General features: G+C 45.3%; 1 protein-coding gene across 1 annotated transcript in view; it reads right to left on the reverse strand.

Moving 5' to 3' along the window:
* RIN2 (Ras and Rab interactor 2) overlaps positions 1-16,066 on the reverse strand; it is a 49,992-nt gene that overhangs the window by 13,724 nt on the left and 20,202 nt on the right. The window contains exons 5-7 of the mRNA XM_054383877.1: positions 13,258-13,330; positions 12,850-12,941; positions 8,527-9,657 (exon numbers count right to left, since the gene is read on the reverse strand). Of these exons, the coding sequence (XP_054239852.1) occupies positions 8,527-9,657; positions 12,850-12,941; positions 13,258-13,330 (1,296 nt within the window). The remainder of the gene's footprint in view (positions 1-8,526; positions 9,658-12,849; positions 12,942-13,257; positions 13,331-16,066) is intronic.

Genomic DNA, 16,066 nt, shown 5'->3' on the forward strand with positions numbered 1-16,066 from the left:
CTGTCACACACTGTGAAAGGCAGATCCAGCTTCCTACCAGATCAGAACCACCAGTTACATATAACAAGTGGCAACCTTTTGAATGACTTACCTATTACACTTGGTAAAGCCATCCAATCACCACTGACAGAACTCCCAAAGCCAGGCAGGAAAGCAGCTCTTCTGTGCAGTGACAGAAACTGCCTTCCCTGCCACCTTCAGGGTTCGTGGGGCAGAAATATTTTCCACCCAGAAAAAGCCACAAATCTCAACCATAAGTATGTTGGGTAGCCAAATTTATGGAGGGTACACATAGTTCCTTGCTAACTTCACTGGGGATGATTTTTTAATTATTATTAATTTTTTAAACAATTCAACTATTTATTTCTACTGCTTGTTCAGGATTTTTAAGCAGCAAAAACTCCAACTGCTTTGCCTGTAAGTGGAATACCTCTCCAGTTTGCATTCCAACCACCTGGTCTCGTGCTTCAAGTCAAAATTAAAGCAGTTGTTGCTGCCAGACTTTATATTAAGCAAGAGAACTCTCTATCCCCGTGAATTTTTTACTCCCACTGCAAGCTGTGCACATGAATGGCTAACAGCAGCCATGCTTCATCTCAGTAAAGTGTGGTCACCATCATATTTGGTTACAAGAGGCTCAATAAATTGTAAAGAAGTCAGCACAGATCCTCAGAGCCCTTGGTCTCATAATGAGGGAGCACTCAGCCTGGGTGGGAGACTGGGAAAGTCAGTACACTTCTGTGGCTCATCCCCTGTGGGCACTAGGCTGGAGCTGCTTCACTTGCTGCCTGCAGTATCAGTATGGAGGGAGCTGCAGAAGCAGTCCCACCCCAGAGGCTACACCAACTGGATGCTGCTGGGAGGAAAAAATTCCTCCCCAGAGTCCCAATCCTTGGTTAGAGTCAGGCTTGTTATCTACAGGTGAGAAGTGGAAACCTCAAGTCCTCTGCCCTCAACCATTACTAACTTAGTGCCACTGCTACAGCTTCCCACACAGGCACCTTTCCTAGCTGCAGTTCATCAGGGCTCCAAAAGCAGCACCTGGAAATTGCTTTGAAATTTACTCACTTTCCACAATTTCTCCAGGAAGTTAAATCTATTTGAACCAGAGGAAGAGAGCAGCTAAGCCTCATGCCTGTGCTCAAAGCTGGCTGGAGGCTGTTCCTGATGGTTTCTGTGCTGTTAATGTCATCAGGTCAATAAGCAGGACACACTATTTCATAAAGCATCCTTCAGTGCTGACCAGTGAAGGTGTTATAGCTAATAAGAAGCAAAAGAAACCAGAGGAAATCAGAGAATGGTAGGGGTTGGAAGTGACCTCTGAAGATCAAGTCCAACCCTCCTGCAGAGCAGGATCACCTAAAGCAGATCACCCAGGAACACATCCAGGTGGGCCTTGAAAGTCTCCAGAGATGAAGACTCCACCACCTCTCTGGGCAACTTGCTGCAGTGCTCTGCCACCCCTAAACTCAAGAAGGTCCTTCTCATGTTTAGATGGAACTTCCTGTGTTCAAGTTTATGACCATTGCCTCTTGTCCTGTCACTGGGAAGAGTGTGGCCCCATCTTCCTGACACCCACCCCTTAGATATTTGTAAGCATTAAGAAGATCTTCCCCTCAGCCTTCTCTTCTCCAAGCTAAACAGATTCATTTCTCTCAGCCTTTCCTCACATGAGAGGTGTTCTAATCCCTTACACAAAAGCCATACAGCTGTGATTCCAAAGAGATCCTAACTGCCTCTGCTTGGTAAGGGTAGACAGAGAGACATTGTCATTTTAATGCAGCATGTTTGGACAGTACTGACCACCAAAATCAGGAAGTGACTAACATATGACAGTGTGTCTGAGGTGTGGTATTGTTTATTAAAAACACACAAAGACCCACAAAACCAGAAGCCACACAGCCAAAAAGAACCAAAACACCAAACCAACCCAAAACAACAGACAACCTTTTCATCTCCCTTATAAGAAGTCTTGGCACAGACAAAAGAACCAGGGAGTTCTGCTCTCAAATTCAAAAGGGACAAATTCTAGCAAGCTAGAAGGCCAGCAGCATAGCAAGAATGATAAAGACTGGACTTTATGCTCTATAATAACACTCATATATACTAATTAATATTAAAAAACTGTATTAATTATTAAAGCCTGAAAGGACAGTTTCCCACACAGGCAACTGATGTGATGTGGGTCTTAGACCAATATTCAGTGTCACAAGACACCTAGTAAGAATGCTTGGCATCAGATCATTCAATTGTTTGCCCTTCCTTCTGAATTACTGTCCTGGCCCCTTTCAGAGAAAGGTGTTTCAGCATATGATCCCACAAAAGAATTCCCAGTCAGCGGCCTTTGCTGTTTCACTTTTAATGGCCACCAAAAGGCATAGGAGGCTCTCCCGAGGCTCTCCCAAGCCAAATTAGCATCTAAGTTGTGAATCACAGAATTATAGAATGGCTTAGGCTGGAAGGGACCTTAGAAATCATCTACTCCAACCTCTCTGCCACGGGCAGGAATGCCTCTCAACTAGACTTGGTTGCTGAAGGCCTTGAATACCCCTAGGGAGAAGGTATCCACAACCTCCCTGGGCAACCTATTCCAGAGTCTCACCACTTCTTAAGAGCCAGTCTAAACCTGCTCTCCCTCAGTTTAGAACCATTCCTCCTTGTCCCATTGCCAGACACCCTTATGAAAAGTCCCTCTCCAGCCTTCTAGTAGGATCCCTTCAAGTATTGGCAGCTAAATGTTCCCCCAGACTCTTCTCTTCTCCAGGCTGAACACCCCCAGCTCCCTCAGCTTATCCTCATAGCAGAGGTGCTCCAGCACTTGCATCATCTTTGTGGCTTCCTCTGGACTCACTCCAACAGCTCTGTGTCCTTCTTATGCTGGGGACACCAGAACTGGATGCAGTCTTTGAGGTGGGGTCTCACAAGATCAGAGTAAAGGGGAACTGAAGATTGATTTTTGCATTAACATTCTATATATTTCTCAGATCCAAAACTGGCAAGAAAAAAGTCCTGTTTACTTCAGCATACACAAAGTGTTTTTAAATATCCTCCCAGGGTGCTTAATCCTGCAAAGCCAAACCTAACACTTGCCAGATTTTTATTTTTTGACACTGAACATCACTTGAGCTGAGCTCCATCTCGTGTTCCTGAAATGATACCTATAATTAGCCTCTACCCTCAAAATGGGAACTGGAAATGCTTTGATAAATGAATTGGAAAGGCCAGGCAGCTAGTTTCGTTGTGACTTGTGGAAACACATCTGCATCCTGTGCTGACAAGCTGTTTTGTTTTGCTGCAAACCACACAAGTCTGCATCTAGAGAAGACAACACATTACTCATTGCCAGTGTCCTCATGCAGCCTTTTTGCAAGCCTCTCTGCCTGAAACTGCAGGCATGCTCACCTTCTCCAGGCTGAGAGCTCAGCTCTGCCAACTGTTGTTATTCCCACTGAGATTATCCAGCAAATTCCAGGCCCTGGATTTACACTCAAGCTTTGTTTATCATCTACGATAGCCAAGTTGTTGCTCAGTAAAAGAAGGGCTCAGTAAGAGGCTGAGCAAGCCTGATAACCATCACAGAAAGGCATGGCCCTGCTCAAGCAACAATGCCTGGAAGGTTGCTTTGGAACACCAGGGAATGAACGTGCAGGAGGCTTGCGCACGCTGCGTTTGCTTTTGGATTTTCCTAGTATCTTGCACAATGACAGACTGGCATGGCTGATACACATCTATTTGGAGACAGCTCATGTCAGGATAGCCAAGTGTCCAATTGCTGGTGGATGTCTCCAGTGACACATGCCTAGTCCATGGTGCAGACAATGGCATCTCCTCCAAAGCAGTAAGACTTGAAAATAAGACCTCACACAAGTCACACAATCTGCACAACCCTTAAAACAGAGGTAGGACTGAGGTGGATGATGTGTAGGCAGTGGTGGCAGAAGTTGAGCAACTATAGAAGAAAGGTGTGTAGGGTAAACCTCTCATTTTACTTACATAAAGCACACCAATGAATCACTATCTGTGCTATGTTTGTCTTGCTTTAATCAGCTGTGGTTTAATTAAAACTCACACTATAGCTGTGTGGTAAGTGTGTTCTCTTGAAGAACAAGGAATAAAGCAGGAGGGGAAAAGTCACAAAGCAAATCAAAGGGATGGTCTGGAAAAAGAGAACCCAATCTTCTGCCTCTGCTTAGTGCTTTTTACCCCTGCTTCTTACTTTCCCCATCCCCTTACTCCCATAGTGAGGAGCACTGGGGGAACATTGGTTGCTTCAACTCAATGTGAAAAGATACAAGGATGAACAAAAGGTCAGAGGGACAGGACACCAAGGCAAATGTACAAGCACCTAAAAAGTAACATAGTGCCAAAAACCTGCCAACATGAGTTTTTAAAGAATGATTGGATCAATGAAGTAGAGGGGAGCAGGTTGTAGATACAGGGAACAGAGCAGGCTGCATCTTTTTACACAGCAGGCTTCACCTTTTAAAAGGCCTCTAACCCTATTCCATGCAACACTCCTGTAAGCAAAAAAGGGAAGAATTATCTTGCTGGAATTACCACAAGGTTGGTGCATGAACAGGTGCATAAAACACTGCACTGAGGCCCAAATTCATAGATTCATCAAATGGTTAGGATTGGAAAGGACCTTAAAGGTTTCAACAACCCTGTCGAGGGCAGGGACACCTCCCATTAGACCAACTTGCTCAAGGACTCATCCAACCTGGCCTTGAACACCTCCAGGGAGGGGACATGTGTGACCTCCCTGGCCAACCTGTTCCAGTGTCTCACCACCCTCACTGTCAAGAATTTCTTCCTAATATTCAGTCCAAATCTCTCCTCCTCAAGCTGCAATGCATTCCCTCTCATCCTGTCACAGCAAGCCCTTGTAAACAGTCCCTTCCCTGCTTTCTTTCAGGCCCCTTCAAGTACTGAAGACCACTATAAGGTCTCCCCAGAGCCTTCTCTCCAGACTGCACAGACCAAACTCTCTCAGCCTGTCCCCATAGCAGGGGTTCTCCAGCCCTCTGACCATCTTCATGCCTTCCTCTGGACCCGGTCCAGCAGTTCCATGTTCCTCTTATGCTGGGGGCACCAGAACTGGATGCAGTAGTGCAGGTGGGGTCTCACCAGAGCAGAGGGGCAGAATCTGAAGTGACAAGCAGTATATATTAAGCATCTTCCCACACAATCAATTGATACCTTATTGACAACATTCATATTAGTCATTTCTTGGGCTAGGCCCAGATTTAGGCATTGAGACTGAGATTGTTCAGGTGTTAGATCCTGCCTGCTGAGCACCTGGCATGGCTATGACAGCCCACTTGACTTCTTTCTGTTCACAGCCAGGAAAAGAAGAAACACAAACAAAACCTCTCAAATATTTACTATTCAAGCAGCTCTTGGTCTCCTCTGTCCAGTCCAGAGACACATCCACTCTGTGAATACCTATTCAGGTGTAGATAGCATTTTAAAAAATCCTTTGTATTCATCCTTAAAGAATAAAAAGCCACAAGCTTCTTGACTCTATCCCAACACTGGGAATCCTGTTGTGTCAGGAAGGGTTAACAGCCTACAGTGCTAAGATTAGGAGGCGCCTGTCATAAATAATTATAAACCCTGATGCACATTCTCCCAATGATTTGGCCCAAGATAAATAATTTGATATGTTCCCTGTCTGGGAAACTTATAAAGATCTCCACGGAAGTCTCATGGTGGCAAGAGTCTGGGAAGTCTGAGATAGAGTTCTACAAGAAAAGCTACGTGACCACAGATTCACAGATTGCATCGGGTTGGAAGGAACTCTCAAAGCTCATCTTGTCCAAACCTCCTGCAGTCTGCAGGGACACCTCCAACTCCATCAGGCTGTCCAGGGACACATCAAGGCTGATCCTGAAGGTCTCCAGGAACAGGGCCTCAACCACATACCTGGGCAACCTCTTCCAGTACTTTACCACTGTTATTGTAAAGAACTTTCTCCTGATGTCTGACCTGAATCTCCCCTGCTCCAGTTTCAAACCACTGCCCTTCATCCTATCACCACAAGCCCTTCCAAACAGTCCTTCCTCAGCCTTCCTGTAGATCCCCTTCAGACATTGAAATGTAGCTATAAGGTCTCCCTGAAGCCTTCTCTTCCCCAGGCTGAACAACCCCAATTCTTTCAACCTGTCTTTGTAGGAGCCCTCTGATCATGTTGTGGCTATCCTCTGGACCTGCTCCAGCAGGTCTATGTCTCTCTTGTGTTGCAAGTCCCATAGCTGGACACAGCACTCCAAGTGAGGAGATCATTACACAGATGTGGGAGAAGCTGCCAAACACCAACCACTTGACTAAGCCTGAGTGGGTTCTGCTCCAGCATGCATGGAAATTCAGGAGACAACAGCAGGATAAGGTGAAGTTTAGCCCTGGAGGAGGCATCCAGTTCTGCTGGGGAGAGGGAGGTAAGGACTGGTTCCAGCTCCTCTTCACAGAGGCCAGACCAGGGAGCTAAGAGGCCCAAACATTTTCTGCTGCAGGCTCCCTCCTCATCCCACCAGCACCAGCAGCAAGGCCCAAGCCCCAGCACGAAGCTGCTGTTACATGTGCGTGCCTGGCACCTCTTCCTGCAGGTCCCTGGCTGCTGCAGCCCATTCTAACACAGTGGCCACCATGCCTGAGTAGAGCCCTAGAGCTCAAACTCTTACTTGCCACCTGGGAGGGTACACAACAAACAGAAACGAGGAGTTTCCCCAGCAGCACGCATCTGGCCTTAGGCTGACATGTGGAGAGGAAAAACCTGCACCATGAAAGTGTGAACTCACAAGAGAGGATAAAGGACTACCCACAGTTAAAATCCAGGCTGAAATAGTCAAGCAAAACTGCAGAAAATAGGGAGGGCTACATCATAAAAAGTTCTCTATAGGGATGACTAAATCTTGCTGTTGCATAGTTATCTGTTTAGCTCAGCAACATCTGATGCTCCTGATCCACTGTGGTTGTTTGCAGGCTCCAGCCATAGGCAGCAGATGATTCAAAAGCAAGTTCTTCCTTTGTTTAAACTATCCTGCTTTCTAAATTAATTGCATTTAATCACACGATCAAAGCCAGACTTTCTGTCGCTGAAGAAAACCAATAGAGTTTGCTTCTTACATTTCATTGCTTCAGCTACTCCAAACTACTGACACATTTAAAAGCAGGCAGCTTTTTGCCAGTCTTTAGAGACCCAGGGTCTGATTGAACCACACCCTTAGAATGAAAAGCTCAAGTCAAACCAAGCCTTCACAACATTACAAGCAAACTAGATCTGTGTTTTCCTCTGCTATCCAGTACTCTGCAGAAACCCAGGCAGTAATGTGCTTGCACCACTGCTCCATTTTTAGCTCCCATCTAACACACACATAATATTCTTTATTCATCTAGTGAGAACATTTTATGTCTTTGAGAGAGGCTTGATTTCCAGGAGACTTCATAGCATTGTATTTGCTTTAGCAGAGCTTGCTACTTAACTTTGTGGAAATGAATTTGAGGTTAAGTGCAAATACTTCCTCTCGGTCAAGAGCAGACAAAGAAGTCAACATCAAATCACCCACTACTTCCAGAGAAGGAACTTTCTGCCAATTCTGCACCAGGCCAACTGTTGGGACATTGGAGTCCAGGAGAAAAACAAGCAAATTGGAACTGAAGTGAGCTCACAAGGAAAGTATTCTGCCCCGAGGGATGTTTACCTCCTAAATGTGGCTTATAGTCTCTTCTACAAATACTGCTCAGACTCTGGCAAGATAGAGGGGCAGTGAGAGTTTTATGCAGCAACAATGATTTCACTTTTGTGGATACACAAGTCTCTCTCTGTGTTGTTAAAACATGTACTCAAACATACAGCTTATCTGCAACCACTTAGAAACATGTACATGCAACAGAGAGGCACAGAAAACCTGAGCTTAGCAACCCCTTCTCTCTCTTGCATACGTTTGTATCTTTGATTTTTAAAACTCTTTAGATATCTTTTTATTTAGTTTCAAGTGTAGGGACACTGCAGCTTTGCTAGGAGTGAATATTTGGAAGAACTGAGATTTACTTCAAAAGCAAGTTGCTATGAAAGGTCTCTCTGCTCCTAAATGTCACTGTTTTCAAATGAATTTGAGCTTTACAGTCCACATGGTTAGAACCGGCACAGCTTTGGTCCATACACTAAGAACTATTTCAGTGCAATTCAGGGAAGAATCACCTATGCAAGCAAATAAAGGATTCTGTATTGTTAACATTACAGCAGCTAAAAAAACCAAAACCCCCCAGTAATAATCACAGGTTAAAAGCCTACAGTGAAGCTATTTTAGGGATGAATTTCTACAAACAATTTTGCAGCACAGTTATTCTGAGTCGCTAGGGTGACTGAAGGCAGGGAGGGGGAGGGGGTTGTTTTGTTTTAAGACTCAAGGGCTCAATGGCTTGAACTCTGCTAGCAAAGTCAACTCCACCTTTCCAAACCAGCACAAGAAATATCACTATAAACACAGACTACACATTTTCAAAACACAGGAGAGTGTTTCTTACCTATCTGGTCCTCGGGAATCAGGGATTCAATTGGGGGATCAAGTTCGGAGCTTTGGGACAAATAATTCTTGACTTGAGTCATGAACTGCCGAATTGTTTGCAGCATATCCGTGCTTGAAACATGGCACTCCTTGTTTTCCTGGAGAAAACTGACATAGTCCTGCACCAGGCACCCAAAGTAAGTGCGTTTGTCCCGGGACATCTCTGCGATTTTCTTAATCATCCTCTTTTCGGGGGTCATGAAGGAACTGAAAACTCCACTCACTTTCCGTAGCTGAGATTTCACAATCTTGGGGAGAACGAACGAACTGTTTCTTTTCTTCTTGGACTTCAAAGGGGGTGCCATGCTCTCCTGGTCACTTTCCCCCTCAAAATCTTCCAGGCTGCTGTTAGTGTCCCCCTCATAGCCAAAGAGTGGCATGCTCCGATCGAAGTCCAGGGAGTCGGAGGAGGAGGTGGAAATGCTCATGTCGCTCAGTCTCTGCCTTCCTCCATTCCACGCTATGTGTGACTCAGAGCTCGTGGCTGCTGCCTTTTTGGCAGCTGCTGGAGCTGGCTCAGGCAGGGTTTCACCTGGAACGCCAGCGGCTTCGGGCGCAGGTACAGAGCTGCAGCCAGGTCGAGTTCCTGCTGCGCTCTTCGAGCTACCTTCCACCTCTGAGCAAAGCGCCTGCTTCTTCAGGCGGGGAGGAGGAATAGGGGTTGGTTTACTCTGCAGCAAATCCGAGCCTCTCTCTTTCTTATGGTTGACTGTTTCTGGCATGCTCGCCTGCTTTATAGTCCTGGAAAGCTGTGGACTCGTGAGGATGCTATTAATAGAAGGAGGTGGTGGCCGGGGCGGGGGGGAGCGAGGCCTTGCTGTGCCATTCACGTCTGGAGTTCTCGGGCTCTGCCTTTTCAGACTTCCACCGAGGTCCTGGCTGTGTACTTTTAAGAAGAGAGGATTAATGAAACACAGCGCTCCGTTGGTCTGGCTGCACTCCAGCTCCGAGGGCGTTCTGGTTCGTATAGAATGCACTCCATTTATAAGGCAGAGCTGACGGGAGGCTTTGCAAGCACTGTCCAAAGGCACAGGCCTGTGAGGCGGTGAAGGATCTGAGGGGTTGCTGTTAGCTGAGGAGCTCCAAAAGTCTGGGAAAAAAAAAAAAAAGAAAACAAAACCAAAAAACTCATCATTGCATTAAGGTAAGAATGCAAAACAGCAAGCAGAGGGCTTTCAGAACATTCAGCAAAACTTCACTGGTTTCAAGGATTAAGAAATTTAGATGAGCTTTTACTAATTCAAGGGAAAAAAAAAAAAAACAAAAAACACAAAACAGCAACATTCTGAGTGAACTTCTTAAAGCACCACCAGACAGAGCTGCTTGCCACACTCCTGGGACTGCTGTTACTCATTTATAAAGACCATGACCTATGTGTAGCTTCAAATCAGCCCACTGAACTAAGCTTAAAAATAAACTGAGAATCAAAGAATGGAGACTGAAACACAGTTAATTCTTACCAACTTGAGACCAAAATGAACAAACTAATTACAAGCATCTCTTAAGAGAAATAAGCCTAGATTCTCAGCTAGTATCAATGAGACCATTCCATTAAAGACAACAGTTAGGCTGATTTCCACCAGCTGATGGCCACTTAAGGCAACTCAAGAAAAGCTGTGGTCTGGTTTCTTTTGATAGTGAACAAATGCAACTGCACATGAAAAGCCAGCTCTCATTTTGCTGTGCTGGGTGTACTCACTACCTTGACCTATGCAGCCCTGCCTTTGCAGTGGTGACACAGTTTTGCCTGAGGTTCTAGACACTCAGCAGCACATAAAGAGGCCAAACATGAAGTCCCACACCAGCAGTGTGGAAAACCTGTGCTAAACCAGCAAGTTTCAGCTGCAGCCTCTGCATCTGTCCCAGCAAAGTGCCAGCATGCTTGTGAAACTGAGCTAATGATAAAGCCCATTAGCTCCTGAAAGTATGAAGGCTGAAACAGGACAAGGCCTTGAGGATAGCAAACAGACTGAAATAAGGGAGGAATACCAGAGGAGGGATAAAATTTGGATAAAATTTGCCAATCTTGCCATGGCCTCTTTTCCTGTAGTGTCAAGATGCCTCATTTGGGCTGTTGAGCAATGCCACCTGAATGCTAAACACTCCACAACAGGGTCCATGCCCAACAGCTGTGTCTTGCCCACAAGGCAGACAACAGGAAGTGGCCCATGGTGATAGCCACTGTCACACAGCACATGTGTAGGCACAGACATATTTCTCTACATAATCATATAATGCTGCTGGGTTTTTCCAGCTCCATTGCTGCACATACTGCCCGAGGATCCCTCAGCAGACTGGCCAGTGTGCCTGGCACATGGGCTAGTGCAGAAATGCATGATGGATGCACTGCTTCAGTGAAACAAGAGAGACAGGGAGGAATCTTATGCTTAGCATGCCAAACCTTACAGATTTGAAACCTTCACCAGCAGTTTTTCCTGCTGTGCTTTACAAGGCTACATGCCCTTGATCTGCCTTGTGAAGGTCTCCCTCTGAGTCTACAACCTAACAGACTTCTGACAGGAGCTACAACCCTCCTTGTTGAGGCATGGAGCAGGCTGCCCAAAGAGACATTCAACCCCCACCTGGACATGTTCCTGTGTGACCTACTGTAGATGATCCTGCTCTGCTGGGGGGGTTGGACTAAATGATCTTTTGAGGTCCCTTCCAACTCCTAACGTTCTGTGACTCTGTTTTGTGCCTACATGTTGCTTAAGAAGAGCTCGCACTTAACAGGGAGGGCCCTTGGGAGTTTTTAGGCATCTCTTGGTCCAAAGCATTGAGGGACTGACTTCCTGGTGTGCTCTTTTGCATGTGGACACCTACAACTCCATCTAAATCTCAACTTTGTCATTTGGGTTTTGCTCATAGAGACTGTGAGCTTGATTTGGTGCACAGTAGGTAACTGCCCATGAATACACCACCACACAGACACTCCTGCATCAGTCTCCTTAGCTTTCAAATGTGTTAAAGAAACAATACACAACACAGAGACTGTTCTGTGCAAGATTAAGACCAACCTTGCAGCAGGCAGGCCATGGTGCTCTCAGGTATGAGGACACTGTGGTTAGTTTGAAGGGCTCGCTCAACACCACCGTTCTTATCTCCTATGGAGAAACTCACCCAATGTTACTTTAAGGCTTCAGGTGTCACTGGGAGACTGTCTTCACTACACTGTATCCCAGCCAGACCTCTTTTTCCTCCTGTCCAAACATTCACCTAACCAACAGTTCCAGGTTTGCCTCTGTTCCCATGAAAATCCATGCTTTCATCTGATTACCTAAACTTGCAGATAAACTGTGCAGAAGTCATTTGTCTCCTCTCTAAAATAAAGCCCTTAATTGCATTGTTACTGCAGCAAAACAAAATACAAAGCAGTGCAATGCTTCCCTGTGTATGGATTTGCTGCCAAGTCCCATCAACAAGTTCTAGAGAGCCTCATCCTAACACTCTGATTTAGTGAGGATCTGTTTCTAGATCAAAGATGATTCAAAATCTTCTGGGACAAAGACTGCTGACAGTCAACCCTCCCTTCCTGCAGAAGAAAATGAGGCCATTCAGCACTTTACAAGAGTTGCTCAACGATTCATCTGGGTGGAACCCATGGTTCAAATCTCACCAGGCTTTGCATCTCCTGCAAGCTCTGGATAGATTTTAAAACAAGCCTGTATTTGGTTGCAGCAGTCATGGGATACAGGCAGGTGCTTGCATTTTCTTTTGTTATTTGACAGTTGTCACCAAAGCAATGCACATGGATGCATTCTGCAGACTATGGACACACTCCTCCTTTTATTAGCATGCTCCTGCAGCGAGCCACTGATCTCAAAAATCACCCATTCTAAGACCAGATGCCAATCTGAACAGAAGTGTTACTAGTGAACCTCAGTTTGTACACTTTCCTAGCAGCTCTAGCAAATTCTCAAGCTACATGTGTCCACAGACAAGAGTAGCTTTTGGAGAAGCAGCTACATCAAACTTGTCTGAGGATTTTAAGACTTGCTTTGCCCAAGGACTGCTCAGAGAGGAGAGGGAGGAGGGAGTGAAAGACAGATGAAAGGAAGGAAACAGCACTAACAAAACTATCAACAGAAGGCATGAAGGAAGGAAAAGCATGAAAGTTACCATTTCTAAGTACAAAATTTGACCTTCCCAAAAGGAGAAGCTGCTTTTCTAAACAAAATCTGGATCATCCCTAACGAATATGAACTACCAGCTGATACAGACCATTTCTTCAAGCTCACAGCAATGTTACAGGAAATAACATCTATTACAGAGAACAACTTACTCAGTCCAAGCTGAGCAATCTCTTCAAGTTCAGCTTCTGACTTTGCTGCAGCAATAGCACGAGGCAACTTAAGGGTGAATGGAAGGACATCCCTGGTTTTGAAGAGAACAAACAATTGTGGGTTTCACAACATCCAGAGTTTTAAAAGCATTTGTTTTTCAATGCTAGCAGTGGCTGAACTCTGATTCTTATTTTCTTCTAGAGCTGCAGCAGATAGCTAGAGTCTCAAAGAGAGCACACAGTAAAAACACTACCAGCCCCAGGGCTCCTTTAGCCTGGCAAGTGGTATGAAATGCAAATGGCAGTCAAGTTCCCAGGACTCCCTTTAGGTTTATTTCCCCATGGCAATCTGGATTTTCTCTCAGGACAGTCTAGCAAATGCAACTCAGAAGATGAACACCATCTTACCTGCTAATACAGTAGAAAGCAATGAGCCTGAATAAATCAGCAAAACTTATTCCAGAGCCCTCCAAGGAAAATGCTGTGAAGAAAGTTATAAGAGAGAAAGAATCACATATCCATCCACTTTTTTGTTTTAGAGAAGCTTAGAGTCATAGAATCATGGAATGGTCTGGGTTGTAAGGGACCTCCACAAGTCATCTAGTCCAACCCCCTCAGCAGTCAGCAGGGACATCCCCAATTAAATCAGGTTATCCAGAGCCCTGTCAAGCCCCACTTTGAATATCTTCAGGGATGGGGCCCCAGCCACCTCCCCAGGCAACCTGTTCCAGTGTTCTACTACCCTCATGGTAAAGAACTTGTTCCTAACATCCAATCTAAATCTGCTCTTTTCTAGTTTGAAGCCATTGCCCCTCGTCCTATCACTACAGGCTTTTGTAAGCAGTCTCCCTCCATCCTTCTTGTAGCCCCTTCAGGTACTGGAAGGTTGTTATTAGGCCTCTCTGGAGCCTTCTCTTCTACAGGCTGAACAGCCCCAGCTTCCTCAGCCTGCCTTTGTAGCAGAGGTGCTCCAACCCACTGATCATTTTTCACAGTCCTCCTCTGGACCTCCTTAATAAAATGCATCCTAGATGCCTAAAAAAAAAAAAAAAAACCAAAAAAAAACCACCAACCAAACAAAAGCTAGTAACTCTGCACCATCAAACTAGCCACTGTTTGCTTAAGAGAAAACAACTGTGTGGAGCAGTACTGTGTCTCTGCTAAAGGCACTCTCAAGAACATACTGCTCATCTTGCAGTAGGTTGGTTTTGTATTCCAAACACATGGTCTAATTCCTGGGAAACACATCAAGTGTGATGAGAATTGTACAGCATTTTGCTAGCAGGCATAAATCAATAACTGAGGCATTGTTTGCCCAGTATACTAATATACCTAATTTTAAATCTCCAGTTTCCTCCTCTTGCATTCCATTCTACTCACTTGTCTTCTGCTCAGATGTGTTAGCAACTAATGGGAGATGATAAACTTTCATTCATTTCAAGAAAACCATTTAACCTGAAAACTCTTTTAAAAAGTCTCAGATAATTGCACTTTATGCCACTGCCTTGCACAAGGGGGAGGAAGAGTCAAGCAATGTCTTAAAGATATCTAGTTCCAACACCCCTGCCATGGGTGGGGACACCTTCCACTAGCCCAGGTTGCTCAAGGCCTCATCCAGCCTGGCCTTGAACACTTCCAGGGAAGGGGCATCGACAACCTCCTTGGGCAACCTCTTCCAGTGTCTCACCACCCTCACTGTAAAGAATTTCTTTTTAATCTCCAGTCTTAATCTGCCCTCCTCAAGCTTCAACCCATTCCCTCCTGTTCTAGTACTACCAGCCCTTGTAAAATGTTCCTTCCCAGCTTTCTTGCAAGCCCCCTTCAGGTACTGGAAGGCTGCTATGTCACCTTGGAGCCTCCTCTTCTCCAGGCTGAACAACCCTAACTCTCTCAGCCTGCCTATATAGGGAAGGTTCTCCAGCCCTCTGATCATCTTTGTGGCCCTCCTCTGGACCTGCTCCAGCATGTCCTTATGCTGGGGGCACCAGAACTGGATGCAGCCATCTCATTTACATTAATCTCTCTCTGTGGCAAACCTCACCAAATGACTACAAAAACCAAGCAGAAGAAGCTCCTAGAGAGAAAGGATCTAGATCTTTCACCTCTGGACATGCCTGAGACCAGAACAGAAAGAAGAGCACTGAAATATAAAAGTAATGTCAGACTGGTTCCTGAAGGACATGGACACCAGTCTCTTGGCAGCCTTGGATAACTTCTACAAAGAGGTGAATGTGAAGTCTGTGATTGCCATTAGGAGTGGGAAAAGCTAGATCACAGAGGGTGAATCTCCTGCTGGTGTGGCGTGCAAACTCCCTGCCTGCAGAGGAATGCTTTTGAAATTCCCAAGTCCCCAAAGGGGAGTACTTCCACTGCTGTAGATGCTTCAAACATCTGGGCTGAAACAAGGCAGGCCTCTGGGCTTGGTGAAGAAAGCCAAAACACAGACAGCAGCTTTGGATACCCTCACAGCAATGCCTCTCAGTGAGTAACAAATGTGTATCTTTGTCAGTACCCATGCTCCATGGCCAGTTCCCCCACACCAAGGTGCCAGTGCTACTAACTATGTAAGTCAGCATGTGAGCCAGAGGAAAACTTCACTGATGTACTTTTATCCAACCTTTACACTGAAGGGCAGGGCAACCTGGCTCAGAAAAAGGTGTTTCTTAAAGAGAGCCACTAACAACACAGACAGGAAGCATGCAGGTGACCTGGGGACAAGCTGAGAGGAGCGTTCAAATCCCTGAACTCAATTAAAACCTCAGCTATGACTGGTAAGTAAAAACATCAGCAGATACTTCCCCCTTGTGGTAAAATTCTATTCATGAAAGCCAATGTATTATTACTATTTTATTTTCTAGAGGGCATACAAGACATTCATTTGTATAACAACCTTATATCCACAGCATTAGATCAACCAGCGCTGATATCTTCTCTTCGTCATGCCTTGTTTGCAACCAGAACAAAAACCAGACACACAGAATTAACTTTTTTGTTGCTAGGGGCTAGGAAGGGAGAAATAAAAAGGAATAACTCCACTAAAATTATCTGCTTCCTAATAGAAACAGAAGTTAACTACAGACCCTCTGCTTCAGGGAAATTTAATCGAAATTACTGCTCATTTTCTCCAGTTTAATTTAATCTACTTGCAATATCTGCACCAAAAACTCTCACCAGCTGCATCTTCCTCTTTTCATTCCTATGTCTCAAGCACATCTTT

Source organism: Indicator indicator, chromosome 9 (assembly GCF_027791375.1).
Source record: "Indicator indicator isolate 239-I01 chromosome 9, UM_Iind_1.1, whole genome shotgun sequence".
Classification (NCBI taxonomy): Eukaryota; Metazoa; Chordata; class Aves; order Piciformes; family Indicatoridae; genus Indicator; species Indicator indicator.